The sequence below is a fragment of the Schistocerca piceifrons genome, chromosome 7 (assembly GCF_021461385.2).
Source record: "Schistocerca piceifrons isolate TAMUIC-IGC-003096 chromosome 7, iqSchPice1.1, whole genome shotgun sequence".
Taxonomy (NCBI): domain Eukaryota; kingdom Metazoa; phylum Arthropoda; class Insecta; order Orthoptera; family Acrididae; genus Schistocerca; species Schistocerca piceifrons.
Window position 1 is genome coordinate 350,666,311 of NC_060144.1, and position 26,108 is coordinate 350,692,418.

Below are 26,108 nucleotides of genomic sequence, written 5' to 3' on the forward strand. Positions count from 1 at the left end.
AGCAGCGTTAAATAGAAGGAGCTGCACCAGGCAGTCAGACAAAATGGTTCAATTGGCTCTGAGCACTATGGGACTTAACATCTGAGGGCATCAGTCCCCTAGAACTTAGAACTACTTAAACCTAACTAAACTAAGGACATCACACACATCCATGCCCGAGGCAGGATTTGAACGTGCGACCTAGCGGTCACGCGGTTCCAGACTGAAGCGCCTAGAACCGCACGGCCACACCGGCCGGCGGCAGTCCGACAAGCCAGGCCAATAATCTGTTAAGATCATTTCTTCCATTTTGGTTTAATAAGTCATTACTTCAAAACACTGAAGACAACAGCGCTGTACAAAGTATCAGCTTCTAAACTGTTAGGTTTTAATGTGTGAAGAAACTACTACCAGAAACTGAACACAACTTTCGTGTTGCAGGTAATACGCGAAAGGAAGTCAGCCCGTAAAACGAATGTAGCCCAGATCCAGGCACCACAGGAAGACGACATAGGTACTTGCTTTTCTAGTTATAAATGAGATACAATATAATGCCATGTCTGCCTAGGAAATTCGCACATAGTACTAAAAAACTTTTACAGGTAGGAAGCGACGTGTGGCTTTTCTGGACATGTTGTTGGACGCTTCTGAGAACGGCCAGAAACTTAACGACCAGGAGCTGCAGGAGGAAGTGGACACCTTCATGTTTGAGGTAAACCTGCTACTGAAATTTGATGTGTAGACAACGTGTGCTGAATTTAGCTTATGTAATTATCGATTCTGCAAAAGTGTTTTGATAACATATATTAGACGGCTCAACAGAAAATTCCGGGCAAACCCGTAGCTTTCTCAGGCAAATGGTTAACTTCGATATAGTTCGAGAACTTGCATATGTAATTTTAGGATGATACAAGAAATGGACAACTTTCTGTAATTCTCCATCATTTCTTTCTTAGTAGCATGTTCCACATATTACTTGTGCTACGTGGCAGTTTATTTAACCAAAGTATTCTGGATTCATATAATGCTGCCAGCCTATCAGCTAACTCATATAATTATAGCTGGTGATGCTAATATAAATTTTCTACACAGAAGTCCATCCACTGTAAAATTTAAGCGGATGCTGTCTTCTTCAAACGTATCACTACTTCATCTTCCTCCTACGCATCATACGAACAGTAGTCACGCTCATACCTATTATCTCGACAGCAGTGTGTCATGTATGGTACCATAAAGTCACAATGGAGGCAGGTAAAATCAGGCGACCACAGGTTTCGATACCAGGTCCTATACTCTTTTCGTTCTATGTAAATGATGTGACATTACCCCTTTCCTCTCGCAAATACCGCGTGTAAGCTGCTTATCTCCATTTGTAACTAAGTGCAAAACCTGTAAACCTGAAGACAGCTACCGAGAATCTAAACATCGACCTGCGTGCATTATCAAAATGGGTACAGTGAGGTGGCTAAATGAAGGGATAGCGACATCACATATACAAATGGCTGTAGTATCGCGTACACAACGTATAAAAAGGGAGTGCACTACCTAGCTCTCATTTATACTCAGATGATTCATCTGAAAAGGTGTCCGACGTGATTATGGTCGCACGACGGAAATTAACGGGCTTCAAACGCGGAATGGTAGTGGCAGCTACACGCGTGAAACATTCCAATTCGGAAATACTTAGAAATCCAATATACCGAGATTCACAGTGTCAAGAGTGTGCCAATAATATCAGATTACACGCACTACTTCTCACCACGGTCAACACAGTGGCAGTCCGGAACCGCGCGGCTGCTACGGTCGCAGGTTCGAATCCGGCCTCGAACATGGATGTGTGTGATGTCCTTAGGTTAGTTAGGTTTAAGTAGTTCTAAGTCTAGGGGACTGATGACCTCAGATGTTAAGTCCCATAGTGCTTAGAGCCATTTGAACCATTTTTGAACGCAGTGGCTTACGACCTTCACTTAACGACAGAGAGCAGCGGCGTTTGCGCAGAGCTGTCGAAGGTGACAGACAAGTAACAATGCGTGAAATAATCGCAGAAATCAATGTGGTACGTGTGGCGATCATATCCGTTTGCACAGTGCGGTGAAATTTGGCGCTAATGGGCTATGGCAGCAGACGGCCGACGCGAATGTCTTTGCTAACAGCACGACATCGTCTGCATCGTCTCTTCTAGGCTCGTGATCATATCGGACGGACACTAGGTGACTCAGAAACCGTGACCTGGTCAGATGAGTTCCGATTTCAATTGGTAAGAGCTGACGCTAGGGTTCGAGTGTGGCGCAGTCCCCACGAAGACATGGACCCAGCTGTCAATAAGTCACTGTGCAAACTGTTGTTGGCTCCGTAGTTGCGTGAGCTCTCTTTACTTCAAATGAATTGGTTCTCCTGGTCCGGCTAAACCGACCATTGACTGGCAATTCTGGAAACATCCCCCAGGCTGTGGCTAAGCCATGTCTCCGCAATATCCTTTCTTTCAGGAGTGCTAGTTCTGCAAGGTTCGCAAGAGAGCTTCTGTAAAGTTTGGAAGGTAGGAGACGAGGTACTGGCAGAAGTGAAGCTGTGAGGACGGGTCGTGAGTCGTGCTTGGGTAGCTCAGTTGGTAGAGCACTTGCCCGCGAAAGGCAAAGGTCACGAGTTCGAGTCTCGGCCCGGCACACAGTTTTAATCTGCCAGGAAGTTTCATATCAGCGCACACTACGCTTCAGAGAGAAAATCTCATTCTGGAAACATCCCCCAGGCTGTAGCCAAGCCATGTCTCCGCAATATCCTTTCTTTCAGGAGTGTTAGTTCTGCATGGTTCGCAGGAGAGCTTCTGTAAAGTTTGGAAGGTAGGAGACGAGGTACTGGCAGAAGTAAAGCTATGAGGACGGCGCGTGAGTCGTGCTTGGGTAGCTCATTTGGTAGAGCAGTTGCCCGCGAAAGGCAAAGGTCCCGAGTTCGAGTCTGGCCCAGCACACAGTTTTAATCTGCCAGGAAGTTTCATATCAGCGCACGCTACGCTACAGAGTGAAAATCTTATTCTGCAGACGAAGATGCCCAAAAATACATTTTCATTTGTTTATAGAGAGGTGTCCTCGCTGGCGCTGGTTTTATGTGACTGAATTAGTGCCTACAGATTTTCATAGTTATGTAACAAGCGTAAGACCGGTGTCAGGAAAAGGGAGGGAGACTGTTTTGCCACAGATCTGTGTTAATAGGCGGTTTCGTTCCTGACTCGCTAATTTGAATTATTTTATAAGTCATTTAATTGTAGCACAAATGTAATGTGAAGCTGGGATTAACAATCTTACCCGAGGATCATTTTCTAGGTGATTTACGGTGGTTTGAACTCCATCATACTTCACTAGACTTTGTTCTATTGGAGATGGCATGTTACTGCTTTTTACTAGCCACTGAATTGACTAACGTAAGAAATTTAATGTAGACACATACCACGGTGTAATTAGGCGTTCTTCACGTGCGCACATCATTGCCAGAGTTGAAACAAACGGTAAATAACAGAAAAAATAAATACTAGGTTTGGACCCTCCGCATAACAATTACGATATGATACGCTAAATGAAGATATGTCTCAAAAACTAGTTATTTTGCGGATGTTATAGCACAAAATATTAATGCATCGAAACAGACAAAGAATGACAACGTTCTGCTCATCTCCGGAAACTGCGGTGGTATAACGCTTTAGAGAGGCTTCAATTCATTGTATGCAACATCCTCTTTAAATTCTGTACTAGTCTAGTGATACTTCAGGGACGTTCACAAAAGTTGCTAACTGTCTTGTAGCCGGCCTGGGTGGCCGAGTGGTTCTAGGCGCTACAGTCTGGAACCGCGCGACCGCTACGATCGCAGGTTCGAATCCTGCCTCGGGAATGGATGTGTGTGATGTCCTTGGGTTAGTTAGGTTTACGTAGTTTTAAGTTCTAGGGGACTGATGACCTCAGAAGTTAAGTCGTGTAGTGCTCAGAGACATTTAAACCATTTAAACTGTCTTGTACAGAGTTTGCAATTCATTACACACATTTTTCTCTCAGCTACTGAATGTAGTAAGTTATTTCAAAGTTGAATCGAAGTTATTTAGCGAAGCTATCCAGTAGTCTAGGAGCCCTAAGTAATATGAGGAAATCTCAGAAATGGTCAACAATAAGTTTGAAAGTCAGCCTGGGAACTGAAAAGCAAATCTCTCAAATACAAGTCCATTCTTTTAACTGAAAGAAACGCTGTTCACAATTTCCGCTGTTGGAATTGATCTATTTGTATTATGACGTGTGTTAGATTTCAATAATTGATACTGAATAATTTTCTTTTTATGGCTTACTGCACGGATGAAGGACTTCAAGTGATGATTTATATGAGAAAAAGTACCACCACAGCTGTATCTTGGGAATGCATTTATTCTATCACACTACTAGTTTCGGCCTTACATTACCGCCATCCTCAGGCCCCAGCACTGCCAAAAGAGTATTTGATGTCCTCGGCGCATTTACTGTGTGATCCTTGTTACCAAAAAACCTGGGCTAGCTTTCATAAGGAGTCTATACTCTGACAGTGGAGACAACATTGTGTCGAGTATAGAATCCTGCTGAAAGCTGGCTCAGGATTTTGGTAACAAGGAACCCACAGTAAATGCGGCAAGGAAATCGAATAATCTTTTGGCAGTGATGAGGATGGCGGTGACAGAATAAGTACATTCTCGGTACAGCTGTGGTGTTACTTTTTCTCATATGAATAGTTTTCTATTTTTCGAAATTTTTTCTTTTCATATTTTTACAAATAGTAGCAGTCCTACAAAGCCATACAATACGTTTCCATTGATTTATGTGCTTGCCACCCGTGGGTGCTAGTTGTCCAAAGCTCGAGTGCTACTTCTAAGCACAGCGGTTCCACATAACTGAAATTATCTCCCGAGTCATATTTGATTGTGTAAAGTATTTTTGAGCCATCTAAGTTTTTGTTCCTTTTTTTAAAGGGCCACGACACGACGTCGGTTGCCATGTCATGGGTTCTTATGCTGCTGGGACATCATCCTGGTATCCAAGTGAGTGTAAATTCTTACCTATATTTTCTTGTAGATTAGGTACAACCGCAAATATTAGCACAATTGCTAGTTTTACACTAGAATTGTCACGGGTTTTTAATCACGTTCGCGGCAGCTTTCATCGAGGACTCAGGGAGTGTTAATAGAAATCATTGTATAGAGCAGGGAAGATGAAACAAAAAGGAATTACTATTGTTAAACTGCTGGAACAATAGGACACCAAATTAAAGTGCGAAAAGTGGCAATTAGTACTAAACAAAGAAAAGTGCGAGGTCATCCAAATGGGTACTAAAAGAAATCCGATAAATTTTGGGTATACGATAAATCGCTCAAATCTAAGGGCTGTCAATTCGACTAAATATCTAGGAATTACAATTACGAGCAACTTAAATTGGAAAGACCACATAGATAAGGCGAAACACAGACTGCGCTTTGTTGGCAGAACACTTAGAAGGTGCGACAAACCCACTAAAGAGACAGCCTACACTACACTTGCCCGTCCTCTGCTGGAATATTGCTGCGCGGTATGGGATCCTTGCCAGGTAGGATTGACGGAGAACATCGAAAAAATGCAAAGAAGGGCAGCTCGTTTTGTGTTATCGTGCAATAGGGGTGAGAGTGTCTCTGATATGATACGCGAGTTGGGGTGGCAGTCACTGAAACAAAGGCGGTTTTCTTTGCGGCGAGATCTACACTCCTGGAAATTGAAATAAGAACACCGTGAATTCATTGTCCCAGGATGGGGAAACTTTATTGACACATTCCTGGGGTCAGATACATCACATGATCACACTGACAGAACCACAGGCACATAGACACAGGCAACAGAGCATGCACAATGTCGGCACTAGTACAGTGTATATCCACCTTTCGCAGCAATGCAGGCTGCTATTCTCCCATGGAGACGATCGTAGAGATGCTGGATGTAGTCCTGTGGAACGGCTTGCCATGCCATTTCCACCTGGCGCCTCAGTTGGACCAGCGTTCGTGCTGGACGTGCAGACCGCGTGAGACGACGCTTCATCCAGTCCCAAACATGCTCAATGGGGGACAGATCCGGAGATCTTGCTGGCCAGGGTAGTTGACTTACACCTTCTAGAGCACGTTGGGTGGCACAGGATACATGCGGACGTGCATTGTCCTGTTGGAACAGCAAGTTCCCTTGTCGGTCTAGGAATGGTAGAACGATGGGTTCGATGACGGTTTGGATGTACCGTGCACTATTCAGTGTCCCCTCGACGATCACCAGTGGTGTACGGCCAGTGTAGGAGATCGCTCCCCACACCATGATGCCGGGTGTTGGCCCTGTGTGCCTCGGTCGTATGCAGTCCTGATTGTGGCGCTCACCTGCACGGCGCCAAACACGCATACGACCATCATTGGCACCAAGGCAGAAGCGACTCTCATCGCTGAAGACGACACGTCTCCATTCGTCCCTCCATTCACGCCTGTCGCGACACCACTGGAGGCGGGCTGCACGATGTTGGGGCGTGAGCGGAAGACGGCCTAACGGTGTGCGGGACCGTAGCCCAGCTTCATGGAGACGGTTGCGAATGGTCCTCGCCGATACCCCAGGAGCGACAGTGTCCCTAATTTGCTGGGAAGTGGCGGTGCGGTCCCCTACGGCACTGCGTAGGATCCTACGGTCTTGGCGTGCATCCGTGCGTCGCTGCGGTCCGGTCCCAGGTCGACGGGCACGTGCACCTTCCGCCGACCACTGGCGACAACATCGATGTACTGTGGAGACCTCACGCCCCACGTGTTGAGCAATTCGGCGGTACGTCCACCCGGCCTCCCGCATGCCCACTATACGCCCTCGCTCAAAGTCCGTCAACTGCACATACGGTTCACGTCCACGCTGTCGCGGCATGCTACCAGTGTTAAAGACTGCGATGGAGCTCCGTATGCCACGGCAAACTGGCTGACACTGACGGCGGCGGTGCACAAACGCTGCGCAGCTAGCGCCATTCGACGGCCAACACCGCGGTTCCTGGTGTGTCCGCTGTGCCGTGCGTGTGATCATTGCTTGTACAGCCCTCTCGCAGTGTCCGGAGCAAGTATGGTGGGTCTGACACACCGGTGTCAATGTGTTCTTTTTTCCATTTCCAGTAGTGTATTTACGAAATTTCAATCACCACTTTCTCTTCCGAATGCGAAAATATTTTCTTGACACACATCTACGTAGGGAGAAATTATCATTGTAATAAAATAAGAGAAATTAGAGCTCGAACGGAAAGATTGAGGTGTTCCTTTTTCCCACGCACCATTCGAGAGTGGAATGGTAGAGTAGTAGTATGAAAATGGTTCGATGAACCCTCTGCCAGGCAATTAAGTGTGAATTGAAGAGTAACCATGTAGATGTACATGTAAAGTTCGTGAACATATGTTTCTTTGTGCGTTTGGTTTTTGCATACGTGTGCGCGGGGGAGGGGGGGGGGGGAGGCCAGAGAGAAAGGAGGGGGGTGGGAGAGAGACAGACAGAACAATCGAGAGACAGTGTATGCTTGTGTATCAGTGTGTGTGAAATGTTGAGTGCAAACTGTTCGTCCCTGGAACGGACGTCACTGATGTTGCCCTCTGCCTATAGGAGAAAGTCTTCGCTGAGCTGGATGACATATTTCGAGACGATCCTAAGAGACGTCCAACTACTCATGATCTGAACAACATGAAGTACCTCGAGATGGTCATCAAGGAAGCGCTGAGACTGTACCCGAGTGTGCCTGCCATCGGCCGCCGAGCGACGAAAGACATCGAAATTGGTGGGTGTAACACATCGTACCTGATTTCCACTTCGTTTGAATCCACGACGTACGGAGACTGTCTCACTTAAATTTTTATTTCTTGTAATCCGTGATTTTGATGGCGCGTGATAGACAATGGAGAACTCTTATCCCATGGACACCGTTCTCAGTACGTTTTCGTGCAAGCATGTGTTCACAGTTATCTTTGGCATATTTTAACTGTACGTGAACCCTAAATTTTATCTTTCTATACTTCTCAATACACCGACATAAGAAAAATAAGAAATCGTTTATCACGTTGCTGATGAGCCACTTACGCTACCAGTCAAAAGTTTACTACCAACTATCATAAATACGGTTTTCGGCTAAAAAAGGGATATCTTTTTGGGTATTCTATCAGTCACCATTTTCATAATAATACAAATATAAACATGTAAAGGCTAAGCGCCTCAGTACGGTGTTTGAGTGGTTGTTTGCCCAGACGTCTGTTGACGAATATCCACAACGATGTTGACGTGCCTTTACCTCCGACGGCTCCATTCGACTAGGCGTTATTCCTTCTGCTGTCTGTTCACATTAATTTACAATACGATCTGGCAGTGTATGTATACGTGATGAAGTTCATACCATATTACCCCCTAATGAGACACTAAGAGGAGACTGTAACTGAAAAAGTGTTGTAATTGTAGCTCTGCATGAGGAAGGCTATTCTTGTGAGACAGTAGCAACAAATCTCTGTATGTAGATCTTTTTAGAGATGGTTTCGGGACTCGGCTGTTCGATAGGCGATGTTAAATTAAACACCTTTCAGCCGTCAGTTTTCAACCCTATTTTATTTGGCGACCAGTTTCAGCGAATTACTACGCCATTATCGGCAGGTGATGCTTGAAGTGTTCACTGTAGCATACATCTACTAACACCAGTATTGCTAGCCCCTGTTTTGATCACAACCGAGGTAGACTCTTCCTTCACGTCGGTCAGGGGCCTGAAGATGGCGTAGTAAAACGCTGAAACTGGTTGCCAGATAAAATAAGGTTGAAAATAGAAGGGTGAAAGGTGTTTAACGTGACATCCCCGATAGCAACAAACGTTGGCGCAGTACATTCTACGGTGCACGTTGCACCCGTTCCAACAAACTGGTGCCAATGCAGTTGTTTCTTGATCTGGAAGACCCTGGGTAACATCATGCAGGGAAGATCGGCTCGTAAGTGTATAGAGTAAACGTCAGAGAAGTCTTACTGCACCTAAAATTCACGAGGAAGTACATAGAATACGAGCAGGTCCGATCTCTACCTCAACCGTACAACGCCCTCTCCATGAATAATGTTTAAAGGGGTGAATAGCGGCCAAAAAGCCTTTATTACGCAAACAAAATAAGGTGATACGATTGCAGTGGACACAGCAACATAACAACTGAAGCATGCAGCAATGGTCAAAGTTGTTATTCAGACTGAATTACGTGGAAGTCATGAACGAATGTGTGTTCGTCGACTTCGTGGAGAACGTTTCAAAAGTCAGTGACTGATGTACCGGTGAAACATGGTGGAGGATCGTTCACGGTGTGGGAATATTTTGGGGAAGATAAACTCGGTGCTCTAGAAAAATTAATTTAGTATTAAAGAAGGAAAGATGTCAGAGGATGCTGAAACAACAATGCATTTCCGTCTGGCAAGAGACTTATTAGTCGTGAATTTGTTCTGCAGCAGGACACTGATCCGAAACACGCTTATAAATTGTGCAAAGGGTATTTCAGTAGAAAACAGAAATATGTCGAACTGAAGAATATAATTTAGCCATGTCAGTCACCTGACTTTAATCACATTGAACTCTTATGGAATGACCTTGAAAAGGAGGTCGGAGAACTGAGATCATCTAATGGTGGTGATAAATGGAATGATTTACAGACGTATTGGATTGCAGTATTTGCAAAAACACGGCATAATCTTGTCTCCAGAATGCCAACGGTTTTTGTAGCTGTTCTGAGGGCAAAGAGTGGATACTTGAAGAGGCTAAAATGTAAACCATATTGTATCTTGCTTAGTAATAAAGAGAGAAAATATTTATTTTCTTGGTCTAGTTAGTTGTACGTTTGTGCATTGAAATAAAATATGTAGTTTTTATGATAATTAAATCGAAACCCTTAGCTGCAGACATCTGTTGACATACATCAATGGGGACAGTCGAAAATGTGTGACCCGAACGGGACGCGAACCCAGGGTCTCCTGCTTACATGGCAGGCACTCTACCCATTTGAGCCAACGAGGAGACAGAGCAAAGTGCGACTGCAGGGACTTATCCCTTGCACGCTTCCCGTGAGACCCACATGCCCAACTGTCCACAACGTACATTCGTAATGCTCCGGTCGGTGCACACATTTTCATCTGTCCCCATTGACGAATATCAACACCTGTCTGCAGCTAGGGGTTTCGATTTAATTATCATTTCATTCTAGAGAATCCGCAGTTCATCAATGTTACCTGTTCTTTCGGGAACAGCTACTATCTTCTTATAGTTAAAGGCTACCCGGCCACTGACCTTCTTCTGTGCGAATGTACACGCTCTGACCGGACTCTTACGGGACTCGGCAGCTTAGTCTGCCGCTAGTAATGAGTGAATGTGCAAATATCTATTAGGAGCACTACGAATGTAAGTTGTGGACAGTTGGGAATGTGGGTATCACGGGCAGCGTGCAAGGGATACGTCCCCGCACTCGCACTATCCTTTGTCCTCTCGATGGCTCAGATGGATAGAGCCTCTGCCATGTAAGCAGAAGATCCCGGGTTCGAGTCCGGTCGCGGCACATATTTTCAACTGTCCCCGTTGATGTATATCAACACCTGTCTGCAGATAAGGGTTTCGATTTAATTATCATTTCATTCTAGTTAAGCTGCACCGTCTTCAATGGTATCTGTTCTTTTGGGAACAGATACTATCTTCATATAGTTTTTATCAAGATGATCGAAAACTTTTGAGCAGTAGTGCAACTGATCACAACACGATGACCACCAGCCAGCATTCATGGTAATCGCCAGCTGCAAGTCCCACAGCATCTAGAGAAGCAGGAAGTGACTCGCATGTCTGTCAGGAGTGGTTAGCTAACACTAATATCCGAAGCCACGGTCGCTTCAGTACTTCTGCACTTGCAGTATGATGCGTGGATAAGTACTCACATAGCGATAACACAGACCGATGTTGTCCTATAGATGGTCAACTGGGTTAATGCGTGGGTGACTTAGTGGTAAGTGATGGACTTTGAGTCCTCCTGTTACATGTCTGTCGTACAGGATATTGTGTGTTTTTGGAAGTTTCCACTAAGATAATGTCACAGAGCTGTATTCTCGGCCGCACTTTTCGAGGCCATATTTGATGTAAATCGTATAGAATTACTGATGAATGGAGAAAAGATATTTTATGCAGTAACGTCACTATAATATATATCAGTTCGACTGATGATTCTCTCAAGTAACAGACAGGTGAAAAAAGCTTGAATCCGTCGCACTCTTGGCGGAATGTGCACAGTTATGAAACTTCCTGGCAGATTAGAACTGAGTGTCACACAGGGACTGGAACCTGGAACGTTGACTTTCTGGTTAGTGTTTCACTTTGTTGTGGTTAACGCTAAATTCTTGAGGCTTGCGCAAGTTTTTCTCATTCATTTACTTGCGTTAAGTGTGTAGGTGCAGCAAACAAAGAAAAGACACACAAGCTACAGAACAGAACAGAAGTTTATTGTCTCATAACATACAGTTTCAAGCTATGGCTTAATGTACGGAAGATTCGTCAAAACACAAATACTTTTTACAGTTTGCTTAAAATATCATTAATGTAACATCCTGTACTAGAAACGTAATTAACACACAACTTATGATTTTTTACAACAACAAATTATTACATCCTAAGTACATGTTCTCTCCTGCTCAGATTTTCAGATGGTTCTTCATGAACCCTTCGGCTGAACAGTAACATATCTATACCAGTTTTTCACACAATATTTTTTAATGTTTCCAGATAAATACTGAGCAGATCTTTTGTCTTTACTTTGTTGTAAATTTATACACATATACTGCAGAGTGTGAGCGTAAAGTATTAGTTGTGGGTGGGCACCATCAAATTATTTTCTTTCCTGGGGTCATTAACATGTTGAAAATCATTTGCTGCAAATAAACCAGGGGTACTTTGCACAAAGAAAATCAGTTCATAGATATACAGTGTAGGGTTCACTTAATATACTTAGATTTCTTAGGAGTGGGTGATATGGTTTTCTTCGCTTTATAACGTGTGTATTTCTGAAGACTGTTTTTTGAAGTTTTGGTATTCAAGACATACGATTCGATCTATCACAAAATATAATTCTGTACCTTACTACGGTTTGTAATACCAGTGATATACCATTTTCCTTATCTTCATGCTGATAGTATTGTGCAGTATCATCATTGGATATGCTAGGCTACTTAATTCATTTGCAAGGTACTGCGTACGTGAACTTCATGAGACATTTTTACCTAATTGTATTCCTTAAAATTTCATATAACTAGATGCCTGCAAATTCTGGTTTTGGTGATGAATTTGAACACCATTTAACTATGTTCGTTTTGTTTTAAACTATAGTGACTGAGTTTCTTCTATGTTTAGTTTTAACCCAATTAAATTGAGCCAGGTACCTAATTTTCTATTGTGACAGTTTGAGGAATTTGGTCGGTACTGTTAATTTCAATAATTACAGCTCTGTCATCCTCAAATAAAATAAGTGGCACTCCGTATTAAGCGGTAGGTCATTTATGTAACACATAAACTGAATGCGACCGGAGACAATCCTGGGATACTCTTTGTGAAATATTTTTGCATTGTGAAGCGTAATTTCCTCTCTTTGTGTTCAGTGGGTTGGGTAGGACCTACACCATTCTAATACTATGATTATAAACTGTAATTTCTCCAGTTTAGACAGTAACAAGCGGTGGTACACACTATCCAAAGCCTTTGATAGATCAAAAAAAGTTACAGTGGCATGCAGAGAGCTGTCTACAGATGACCTAATTTTATCTACAAACTGGTTGACAGCAAATAAGGTGCTTTGCCTTTCTGAAATCCATACTGATCTTTCGAAATAATGCGTATTGTGACAACCTTTTCAAATATTTTTAATAGTGATGGGAGAAGAGAGATTGGGCGAAGGTTTGCCATATGCTCTCTTCTGCCTTTTTCTATTCGTGGTTTAAATATTGCATACTAAACGGTATCTGGAAAACACCCTTTTTCAAAGGATTGATTAACTACTGTGAATAGTGGCTACACAATTATTTTAGAGAATGCCTTTAACATTTTTATTGATATTGCGTCCCATCCTACTGATATTTTACTTTTAGTGATTGCATAGCATTTTCTGTATATTTTGCAATTGTTTTGTTAAATTTATTGAAAGCTGCACCTTAAAATTCCTGAATATCAAAGAAATTTCTCTTATGTATGCAACTTTCTACAGTAATGTTTGATTTGTTTACATTTAAAAATAATTCGTTAAGCAGTTCTTAGATCTGAACAGATTTACAATACTTTTGTCCTCTGTCTTGATTTTTGAAATAGATCGACCTCTAGTTGTAATGCCTGTTTCAGCTTTGATCTATGATCGTAGCGCTTATGAATTGTTTTCACTATTATTTGCCAGTTCCTGTGCAGTATGTAGAACTTTCTTAAAAATGTTTTTAGATCAGTAACCAAATCAGGAATTTCGATGTATTTCAGTTCACTGTGTAGCTGTCTTATTCCTGCATTAGGATTGTTTTCAGTATTCCACTTTACTTTATTTCCTTCTTTTTTACTGTATGCTGCAAGACGGAAGGTTCCGTTAAATACGTGCAAGAAGTTTTCCAGGAATTAAGAAAAATTTTCGGGACAAGAAATGCTATGTTCTATAGTCCACGCCACTTTATTTAATCTATAGTAAGAAACGTACAAAAGAACTGTAAAGGTAATCGGAGCCATACACTCGGTATTTTCAATGTTTGGTGTATTATAGTTGCCTCTATTCTACACTAAGCAATTTCAAAAGCAAATACTAGCTACAACTTGTGCCCCAAACGAAATCTGTACTTTCGGAGAACCTTTTTAGTCTAAATACAGTGGTGTGAAACCTGTAGTACACAGTAAGTATTGCTTGCACACTTCTCTGGTCTCACAGGTAGCTACAAAATTCCTGAGGGCTGCCTGATAACCCTCAACATCCGGCACACTCACCGCGACCCCGACCACTGGCCGGACCCGGAGCGCTTCGACCCGGAAAACTTCCTGCCGGAGAGGGTGCAGGGCAGGCACCCCTTCGCCTACGTGCCCTTCAGCGCTGGGCCCCGAAACTGCATAGGTGAGACGTATAGCTACTGCACTCTCTAAACTTTCATGACTACAAAACATATTCACTGCATTATTTGGCATCTGATGCAGTTAGCACAAGAATTCACGAAAATGAGATGCACATATGAAATCATTTAGTACTTACCTTGATTGTAACGTAGAATCAATCTTCTTTGTTCTCACTTTTTTTCACTGTGTCCATAATTTGAGTTTTACAAATTTCTGCTCTGAGTATAATGTTATCTATAAACAAACTTTTTAGGTGTTAAAAGGTCAATCTTTTTTCATTATAGTTATCTCAGTTTACATCCTTCTTACACAAAACGAGAGACAATCTGCCGCTTCATGCTGTGCTCGTGTCTAACCCTCAGATATCGACTTCACAATCTTGAAATCAAACAGTAACTGATTCAACTAAAAAAACCTTCCTTTTTTCTCCCTCACTCTTCTGACCGGTCAACTACGGATTCCATTCCTGTGCCAACCTCAGAATAGCATGTGCACCTAACATTGTCAGTTAATTATCGGTTGTATTCCGGTCTGAACATTCGCCTACAGTTTTTACACTCTACAGTTCCCTTTAGTAGCACGGAAATTATTCCATGATATGTTAACAAATATTCCACCGTCTCGTCTCTTCTTGTTGTCAGCGTTTGCTCATCTCATCAGAAATTCTGTGAAGAACTTTCCCATTTCGTACCTTAACCGTCCATTTAGTTTTCAACATTCGTTTATAATACTATATCTCAAATGCTTAGATTCTCATCTATTCATATTTCAATATTAATTTTTGAAATTTAAAAGTTGTTTATATTTTTTTGTATTTATGTTTTACAATGGCATTGTTAATTGCTTACAATGTATTCCTATTTATTTATATACAAAGCTTTTATGATCACTCCAAGAACCATAAGGCCACACATATCTCTCATCAGAAGTAAGCAATCGACAAGATAAACCAAACCTTGAGCTACCTAACTTTTCACCACATTGACCAGCAGACTCGTGAAACAAACAGCAATAAGTCATCACAACTGTATTAATAAGCGAGATTCAGCCATGAACTTTTCATAAACAAGAGTATGCATTTTTTGCGTCAGAATACATCCATACAGCAACTTTGCTTGGCTGCATTTTCCTGTTAACAGCCTTCCGCTCTAAGCGATAGAATGCACGTTCTATACAACAACTGCCGTTGTCTGTGACGTATGGGCAGAGATGTTTCACTAACAGTGGGCAATTTAAATGTTGTAGGAAAAGGTTCTGAAATTACTTAATATAAGAATTTTAAAATATAGTTGAAATTAACAGTTCATAAAAATACAGATTGTAGAGATATTTTGTGTAAACGTTGATCAGTGAAGTACCAAACAGATGAGAGAAGTAGCGGCAAAGTAAATAACTTCCAATGGACAGAGGAGACTTCCAACACTGTATGTCTAAGAACAGGTGACTGACCCTCACTGCAGCTAGAACTTAATTCTTTAATTTTCTAGCTCCAATTCCCCCTTTCGTATCCTTTTTTTAAAGATTTGAGAATATCAATCGATATTAACTGTTCTTATTTCTTATTGATATATGATTTATGTGTTTGAACTAAACCAGTCTTATTTGTTGTTTGAATTTCATAGTGGTTATAGTCCAAAAGTACTGTTCAGTGACTAACATCCGTTTTTAACACAGATCGATTGTATCATTTGGATAAATCTTACGTTAGAGGTGTGCAGAATGTTAAAAACCTTTTCGGTCCTTAAATCACTGTACACACTGCCATTAAATTTATCTCACTAAACCACATATCAATAACGTGAATGAATCTCCCAAACAGCCGCCTCTGCAGACAAGGTCTCTAATACACATCTGTATTGTGGCGTTAAGTTAGAGGTAAGCCACTTCGAATCCTTGTGATGGAAGCTTTCCACAATTACCATTTGTGACCGACAAGCGTATGAGATATGGTTGGATCAAGGTCTCCAGTCTTTACCCCGTATCCTGAATTAAATCCTAAATTGCTCTGCTGTGTGTCGTGGAGTGTGTGCATGTGACACTATTGATGGCGACCCTTCTGTAAGATAGGGATGTTAAGCTCGGCAAGCCCTTTGGTGCTGTTTAAGAGTAGTAGTCTATGTGCTGGCATCAGGTTACACTCTCTCCCTTCCCTTCATTCATAACAACACGAACCCAGCATTGCACTGTAAACATTCTCATCACAGTCCTTCGCATGACACAGCTGCACACTAGAGTTCGTAATAAGTCTGAGGAAAGTGACGACAAACTATCTCCATTATACATAGATGTATATAATGGAGCCTAACTTTTCCACTTTAAATTATTTTTGACTCATTAACAACATTTATAATCTTTTTTCTCTAACATGAACAGCGACCAGAGACTCATCAAACAAACAGCAATAAGTTCTTGTAACTTCATTAATATGGAAGACACAGACACCAAATCTTTTAAATACGATTTTTATTCGGCTAGGGTATAAAATCTTGATGTCACTAATGCAGTGGTATGACAGTATTGCACCACTTTGGGTTCTGGCTAGAAAATCGCTGATGTCAGCACTTTTTGATGTCACCTTTCCCAGAATCACAATGTCAGCAGCATATTTTCTTGGATTTCTCTCCCACCTCCCCCTTCCTCCAGTCCCAGTGGCCAGCGGCTTTAAGTGATGGTCTCAACGCCATCGGGCCGTCTGGCAATCGCCATGGGGTTCCTGGGGCTGTGGAAGGGCGAAGGCGACAGGAATTCTGGGAATAAAATACGGCTAACATTGCGATTCCGGGAAAGCTGGCGCCAAAAACTGCTGACATCAGCGATTTCCTAGCCAGAACACACAGTGCTACTCTACTTGACACCATTATATAACTCTCAGGAATCTCCTTAGAGTCGCTTATTCTTTGCTTGGTTAAATGTTAATACCAACAGCCTTCCACATTCAGAGATTACTTCCTGTACCACAGGAATGTTCCTTGTACTCACGTGTACCAACCTGTGGCACTTGTACAGATAAAATATTTGATCAACAGCGGACGGCGTGAAAGTTGTGGATAAAAGTTTCTTGAGCCTTTTAGAATATGGTTGAAATTTAACTGTTCATACAAAATACAAATTGAGGAGGTATTTAGTACAGATGCTGCACGGTGCAAGTGAAACTAGATGGCAGAGAAAGCAGTATAGGAAATAGTTTTCAGTAGTCAACAGATATTTCAAACACTATGGACCTAGGGACAAATGACTGAACTTCTCTGCACCCACAGTTTAGCCAAAAGTGTTATCACTCTAATTCCCCCTTTCCTCTCTTTGCTTTGAATTAGTAAATATCTAAGGTTATTAACTGCTATTGGTTTTTCCTAATGTATGATTTAGGTGTTTCGGGTAAAACAGTTTTACTTTGTGCCAGACTTTTGTTGTGGTAATAGTCCAAATACTATGTTCACTGAATCGCATTGCTAATTTTTAACACAAACCGGTAAATATATTTGAATAAGTTCTATGTTAGAGGTTGCAGAATGTTCAAAACCATTCCATCTTTTAAATCGCTGTTCTCATAGCCAATAATTTAGGTCACTAAACCACAAATCATTGATGCGAAAGTGTCTTCCAAATGAAGTCACTTCCATTATTCACACTTTTCTGATACTTTCATCTAGTCAGCTATGTAAGCTGATTCTTGTTTGTATCATCAGTTTAAAAACTCTTGGTGGCGTACGAAGCATGGCTTCATGTATGAACAGATAGCATCCACCGCGTCTCTCACTATCCCTCAACTTTTGGTAAGAGTTTTGCTTTGCTTAAGGCCAGCAGTCCCCAGAACCATAACATCGTTCAACATGGCTAGAAACTGGCAGAAGAATTCTAGTAGAAATACGTGCTCGAACAACAAAGAATATAACAGCCAAAGATAGTTTACTCTTCGGAAAACTCTTACGACTTTCTATAATCCAATTGTAAGTAGTCAAGATCTGACTCCTAGTGTGTTGGAGCGCTCCAGTCACCAGTACACCATTGACAGTCAGAAATTGCTAGTTTACCCTGTGTTGCAACTTCCGCTGCACAAAGCAACATGCCTACCAGTTCTCAAGCAGCAAACTTAATCGGATGCGAAAATGCCACCTATTTCAAGAAAAAACTTTTCTCCTGCCATAATCAAAATTAAGAACAGATTTTTGACATGCTTAGAGATTGTAGAGCCAATGGCTTTGGCGCAGTGTTAACACCTGTTCCCAACAGATAGCTGAAGTTAAGCGCTGTCGGGCTTCACCTCCACTTGGATGGGAGACCGTCTAGGCCTGCTGAGCGCAGTTGGCAAGCAGGCTGCACTCAACCCTTGTGGGGGCAACTGAGAAGCTACTTGACTCAGAAGCGGTGGCTCCGGATCCAATGACACCTATTTGCAGAGGAGGATACGGCGGTCGGTCGACGCCGTTGGGCTTCCGAGGCCTGTCCCGACGGAATTTGGAGTGGGCAGCATAGAAAACTGTATCATGCTTGAATATCGGATTTTTATGCATTTATTTGTACGAGGTATAAACTAAAAACTTCAAACTACTTATAAGTTAAACAGTGGGAAAATGTCGTGTTCCGAAGCTTATGCATACCAAACGCAATGCAATGCGCACCTTTGGGAAGATACCTGAGAAAAGTATTTTGGTAATTAATGACAGTATGGGAGAATTTAATCCCTTTTCAGTGAATTGACCATAGCTCGGGCCCTAACTGAAAAACAAAGCTTTGATATGCCTTGACACACTATAGGGATCGATATCAAATGAGATATTCAAGCTGTTTTCCTATCGCCATGGAGACCGGAGTCTAGTCGTGCCTGCCTGCAGGCAGTACTAGTCGCTACAACGTCGCAACTTTGGACCTTAAGCGTTAGATGCCATAGAAGCTTAAAAGTGAGATTCCAGCGAGAGGTTTCGTTACTGTGTGTTAGCGTGGTGTCTCCTGGTATAACTTAAGTTTTGTCCGTTGTGTTGGTCGATGAAAAGAACTTGTAGCAGACGTTGATGCATTTGACGTATATGTCCATAGTATTCGAGACTTGTCTTCGACACCCTATTGTCGATATTGCTGCCGGTAATGCATCAACCACAACGAAAAGTGTTTCCGTAGTGCACCTCAACTTTCACACCACTTAAAATAGAAATTTTGAATAAAATATTTACGTACACTTTTGCAGTTTAAATTCACAAACTTTTCTTCTGCTAGTCATATACGTTGGGATATCAGGGAGTCACACCTAGTGATACGTGGCTGGCGACCACGGGGCCCCGAGCTGAGTCCTGGCATTGCTTCCACTTACTTACGCCAGGCTCCTCACTTTTATCTTTCCTATCTGGCCACCCTCGGCCAGCTCTTGTTCTTTTCCGACCCTGACGCTATTAGGTTTCGAGGGCTAGGGGTCTTTCATTTTCCAACCTATACTTCTCATGCAGCGTCTGACCCGAAGCGGGCGGCTGCAAAAGGCGTCTGTATCCCATGTTAGGGGCGGCCTCCAGAACTGCGGAAGGCAACGGAATACCACCGCAGATTATCTTCCCTGCATAATGCAGTCTCCATTTTATGCACAAAAAATGGCTTCCTCTCATGTTAAATCAGTGTCCGGAGGTTAAATAGTCCCCCATTCGGATCTCCGGGGGGGACAACTTGAAAGGAGGCAAAAAATCAAAACGAGAATTGGTACCTGGAACGTCAGAACTCTGCTACAAGCAGGAAAACCTTAAAAGAGAGATGGAAAAGAATCATATGGACCTCGTAGGAGTTGCTGAGGTAAGATGGAATGGACATGGAGAGTTGCAGTCAGATGAATATATATTCTACTACTCAGGAGGAGAAGTAACAGGAATTAATGGAGTAGGAATGATTATGACAAAGGAATTGGCTAAATGTGTGGAATATGTAGAATATGAAAATGACTGGGTTATTGGTATAAGGCTGAAAGGAGCACAAAAAGGTTTACTGATTGTCCAGGTGTATATGCCAACTTCAGAACATGATGACCAAATTGTAGAGGAAACGTACAATGTAACAGAGAGAATAATGGACGAAAATAAAAAATGCTGCAAAATAGTAATGGGAGACTGGAACGCCATTGTGGGAGAAGGGAAAGAGGGAAACATAGTAGGCAGTCATGGTCTTGGAAAGAGAAATGACAGAGGTGAATGGTTAATTGAGAAAGGCAGCTGATAGCAGCAAACACATGGTTCAAGAACCATAAGAGGAGGCTATACACTTGGAAATCACCAGGGGATAAATACAGAAACCAAATCGATTTTATACTGGTAGAAGAAAGATACAGGAATGGAATCAAGAAGGTGTACACATTACCAGGTGCAGATATTAACAGTGACCACAACTTACTTATGGCAGAAATAGAAATAAGAATGAAAAAACTGAAAAAGGCGACAATGGTGAAGAAGTGGGATTTAGAGAAGATAAGGTCCAACAAAGAACAAATTACAGAAATGCTGTCTCGGGACTTTCTAAACACATTACGAGACAAAGAAGCACCTGATAATGCCAAACGAGTACTGGAATATGCTGAAAGAAGGAATCATTAAAGCAGGACAGCAAAATGTAGGATATGTAAAAGGGAAAAGTTCAAAAAAACCATGGGTCACACAAGAAATGATTTCCAAGATGGAGGAGAGAAGAAAATTGAAAAACAAGAACACTGAAGATGCAAGAAAGATATACCGAAGGTTAAATAACGAACTGCGAAGAGAAACAGAGCAGGCTAGGAAAAAATGGCTAAAAGAGGAATGTGATGAAATTGAAGAACTGGACAGGAAGGGAAGATACAACTTACTATACAACAGAGTAAAGACTATGACATGGGAACAAAACAGAGCAGGAAGTGCTACTATGGAAATTTTGAGTAAAGACGAAGAGGTAGTGTACAAAGATCGTGACGATGTCCCCCAGAGATGGGAAGAATATATAAAAGAGCTATATGACACAAATAGCAAACCAGAAACCCTGGAGCTTGAATCACACAACAGTGTAAGTGATGAAGAGAAAGGGCCGACCATCATAATGGAAGAAGTAAAGGCTGCCATTGCTGCAATGAAAAATGGCAAAGCAGTAGGTACAGATACAATACCGGAAGAAATACTAAAATGCTTGAACCACAATGGAATAAGAGAAATATTGAGATTATGTAATATAATATATGACAGTGGTGAATGGCCTGAGGACTTTTTGACAACAGTAATGATTCCATTACCGAAAAAACAAGGAACCAAGAAATGCAGCGAGCACAGGACAATCAGCCTCATTTCACATGCAGCCAAAGTGATGTTAAGAATAATTAATAAAAGACTTGAAAAAGTAATAGAGGAGAATCTCGGCGAGGAGCAGTTTGGCTTTAGACGGAATACGGGCACCAGAGATGCAATAGGGCTCCTACGAATCTTGGGAGAAAGGTTTATTGAAAAAGGAAGAGACCTATATATGTGCTTCATCGATTTAGAAAAGGCATTTGACAATGTGGTTTGGGACAAGCTGGCGACTATTATGAGGGAAAAGAGAGTGGACTGGAAAACCAGAAGACTTATAAACTCATTACACCTTAATCAAAAAGTTTCAGTTAAAGTGAGAAGAGAAAGTACAAACTGGAACAGACTAGGGAAAGGAGTAAGACAAGGATGCTGTTTATCACCCACTCTTTTCAACCTGTACTTGGAAAATATGATTGACCAATGCTCATTAGATGACAAAGGAGTAGAAATTGGAGGAAGAAGAGTAGGGTGCTTGAGATTTGCTGATGACATGGTCCTTCTAGCCACAGGGGAAAAAGAATTACAGGATTTGGTGGACACCATTGCAACTAACGGAAAAATTATGGAATGAAAATTAACACAAATAAAACAAAAGTATTGGCAATAGGAGGAAATAAGGAAATAAAAATTGTGCTGAATGGAGAAACACTAGAACAGGTGCAAAATTTTAAGTATCTTGGAAGCAGGATAGACACCGACTGGAAGTGCACCACAGAAATTAAAACAAGGATAGCAATGGCAAAAGAGGCGTTTTATAAGAAAAGGAGAATCTTCTGCAGCGGTCTGGACAGAGAACTCAGAAAGAGACTCATAAAATGTCTTGTATGGAGTGTTCTTCTATATGGCGCTGAAACATGGACTATGAGGAAAAAAGACAGAGAAAGGCTGGAGGCTTTTGAGATCTGGACATGGCAGAAGATGGAAAGAATAAGTTGGATGGACAGAGTAAAAAATGAAGTACTGAGAAGAGTGGGAGAGAAAAGACAGTTACTAGATGTAATAAAGAGAAGAAAAAGAAATTGGATTGGGCATATATTAAGAAAGAATGACGGTCTGATAAAAACAGTTTTAGAAGGTTATGTAGAAGGGAAAAGGAAGCTAGGAAGGAAGAGATTCCAGATACTGCATGACATGATGGACGGTACAACATACAGCAGCCTTAAGAAGGAAGCAATGGATCGCAGAAAATGGAGAGGCAAAGGACCTGCTAATATAGCAGATAACTGATGATGATCAAAAAACAGTCATGACAGTAATAGATACATAACTATGCGGAATAAACCATTCGTGGCACTGAGGTAACTGTTCAGACAGTATGAGGGGGTACAGAACAAATTCCGTTATACGTCTGGAAAATTTATTCAACATATTCCCTTTGAGATCAACCTATTCATTGTGTCTCTGTTCCAGCTTCTTTTACGCATCTAAGAGAGAGAGATTTCGATTGTGCTGCAAATCGTTCTTCCGCAGCCTTTCTTACTTTCTCAGTGTTCGTAAATCTTCACGTCTTCCTCCCTTGAGATTTTTCTTGATGTTTCTGCGAGAGACAATTCAGTCGAGTAGGGTGGATATTTGAGGATTTCAAAGTGAAGTCTTGCAAATTTTTGCTGCCCGATGGCCGCCTTGCGTGGATTGGCATTGTCCTGCAGAAACAACATTCCTTTTCTCAGCTTTTCACGACGTTTATAGACAAATCGTTGCTTCAGTTTGTCGAGAAGGTCAACATAGGACTTTTCTGTGATGCTTTTACCTTGTTACAAGTAGTCGAAAAGCAGGATTCTATCTTCAGCCAAAAAGACCGATGCCAGCAGCTTGTCTGCAGATCTCCGTGTTTTGACTTGCTTTGGACGTGGAGGACCGCTATGTCTCCATTCTTTGGACTGTTCTGTGGTCTCTGTATCATAAGGGTATATCCACGTTTCATGCATGATGACAAGGCGATACAAAAATCCCACAAAATCCCGTCGAAACTGGACCAAGATGGACTGTGAAACAGCCACCCCTTCACACTTTTGGTCTGTATTGAGACTTTTGGGAACCATTTGGCTGAGAGCTTCCTCATATCCAATACATGGTTAATAATATGACCGACACGTTTTCGGGATATGCCCTAAGTCTCTGTTATCAGTTTAGCAGTTATCCTCCGATAACCCGAGAACATGGAATGAACAGCATCCACGGTCTCCGCAACTATGATTGAGTTGACCTGTTTTAAAGGCAGCAACCCAATTCTTGACAGTGGAGTAGGGAGGGCAGTTACCATCCAACTTATGAAGAGAACCACCACAAATTTGTTTGGCGGTGTTCCCTTTCAAAAAGATACTTACTCACAGCACGACTGTCTTTCACTGTAAATTCCCTATTTTCTTATTCCACATTAAAAAAAATGGCTCTGAGCACTATGGGACTTAACTTCTGAGGTCTTCAGTCCCTTAGAACTTAGAACTACTTACACCTACCTAACCTAAGGACATCACACACATTCGAACCTGCGACTGGAGAGATAGCGCGGTTCCAGACTGTAGTGCCTAGAAGCGCTCTGCCACTCCGGCCGGAACCACATTGACTTCAAACCTGCACATAAAAATAAAAACCAATGTTTTTACTTCGCAGTTACTATCACATACAATGTAAAGGAAAATGGTTAATGCCAAAACATAAGAATTCATCTACATCGGTTTTAACTAGGAATAGCCAAGGACATACCAGCATCTCCCGACTCATCTTAAGTTTGTTCTGTTTCCTATGGTCGTAACAAGTGAACCCCGAAAGCAGAAGGGCTGGTGCCCAGCAGATTTTTCATTTTTTGGCTCATCAGTTTTCTGACAGGTTTGATGCGCCCTACCAGGAACTCCCCTCCTGTGTCAACCTTTTCATGTAACCTAAATCGTCTTTACTTGCTGGATGTACTCTGATCTCTGTCTTCCTCTACGGTTTTTACCCTTGGCAGCCCCCTCTAGAACCACGGAGGTTATTCCCAGATGTCTTAACACATGTCCTATCGTGGTACCCCTTCTTCGTGTCAGTATTATGCATACGTTCTTCCCAGATGAATCTTCGGAGAAACTCTTATTCCTTACCTTACAATTCCACCTAATTTTCAGCATTCTAGTGTAACACCGCATCTCAAATGAATTGGTTCTCTTCTGTTTCGGTTTTTCCACAGTTCTTGTGTCACTACCACACAATGCTTGTGCTAAAAACATACATTCTCAGAAATTTCTTGCTCAAATTAAGACCTTTGTCTGATGCTAGTAGACTTCTCTTTTCAGGAAAGCCCTTTTGGCCCAGAAACAGCAGAGTAAATTCTAATGAATTACTATGCGTCTGTTGGAATCCTAAGGCCAGAAGTTCGCCATCCTGGAGGAGAAGACGGTGCTGTCGTACGTGCTGCGCAACTTCCGCGTGGAGACGGTGGACAGGCTGGAGGACCTCCAGCTGATCGGCGAGCTCGTCCTCAGGCCCATGAACGGCGTCAACCTCAGGCTGCGGCCGCGGTAGCGCAGAGTCTGCGGCGGCGCTTCTTCCTGTCTCTTGCTCGGTCCGGCAACAGCGCAGCGCTTTGCGCCTCACTTATTCATCAAGTGACCTGAACATTATAATAAGTGTGTATATACGTTTTTTATAATTTACTCAATAAATGGTATTTTGTAATTTATTTAACTTCTTGGACATATACATAACACTGATAAATATCACACTCATAGTGTTGGAATGTTCTACACCAGTATCTGCATAACTACTCTGCAAATCACAGTTAAATGCCTTCGAACCAAATTCCGACTAATTTTCTACACTTTCAGCCTCTAACAGCGCTTGTGAGGCCATCGTACTACTTGCTCATGGACGGTGCAGAGAATTTTACGCATCTCTTGTAGAAAGTGTGAAGTATTTATAACGACATGTTTCGAGACTATGTCATCCGATTGTAACTCAACGGGATCTAGTGATCAATGAATGACTTCAGATGGATACGGCACACCTGAACTTGTGGACGTTCTTCCACTCCGAAGTGAGACCTTTATCTAGGTTAGACGTTTCGTTACTATGTGTTAACGTGATGTCTCCCGGTGTCACCAAAGTTTGTCCGTTGTGCTGGTCGATGAAAAGAACTTGTAGGGCACGGCGGTACATTTGACGTATGTGTCCGTGGTATTCGAACCTTGCCTTCAACACACTACTATCGATACTGATGCCGGTAATGCATAAATCGTCAACGGGAAGTGTTTCAATAGTGAACATCAACTTTCACACCAATTAAAACAGAAATTTTGAATTTAATATTCACTGAAGAAACTGCAAAAAGGTGGGAATTTTAGGAGATGTGACCTGGATAAACTGAAAGAACCAGAGGTTGTACAGTTTCAGGGAGAGCATAAGAGAACAATTGACAGAAATGGGGGAAAGAAATACAGTAGAAGAAGAAAGGGTAGCTTTGAGGGATGAAGTAGTGAAAGCAGCAGAGGATCAAGTAGGTAAAAAGACGAGGGCTAGTAGAAATCCTTGTGTAACAGAAGAAATATTGAATTTAATTTATGAAAGGAGAAAATATAAAAATGCAGTAAATGAAGCAGGCAAAAAGGAATACAAACGTCTCAAAAATGAGATCGACAGGAAGTGCAAAATGGCTAAGCAGGGATGGCTAAAGGACAAATGTAAGGATGTAGAGGCTTATCTCACTAGAGGTAAGATAGATACTGCCTACAG

At 42.0% G+C, this 26,108-nt stretch overlaps 1 protein-coding gene across 4 annotated transcripts in view; it reads left to right on the forward strand.

Moving 5' to 3' along the window:
* The window catches only part of LOC124709113 (cytochrome P450 4C1-like), a 94,757-nt gene that overhangs the window by 54,367 nt on the left and 14,282 nt on the right, over positions 1–26,108 (forward strand). For 2 of the 4 annotated variants that reach the window (XM_047240764.1, XM_047240766.1), the window contains 6 exons: positions 421–493; positions 582–691; positions 4,955–5,023; positions 7,611–7,782; positions 13,940–14,119; positions 24,745–25,059. In XM_047240764.1, the coding sequence (XP_047096720.1) occupies positions 421–493; positions 582–691; positions 4,955–5,023; positions 7,611–7,782; positions 13,940–14,119; positions 24,745–24,902 (762 nt within the window). In that variant the 3' untranslated portion in view covers positions 24,903–25,059. Of the gene's footprint in view, positions 1–420; positions 494–581; positions 692–4,954; positions 5,024–7,610; positions 7,783–13,939; positions 14,120–24,744; positions 25,060–26,108 lie in introns of those variants that run through there. The other 2 variants (XR_007005389.1, XM_047240765.1) reach the window with 2 other exon arrangements.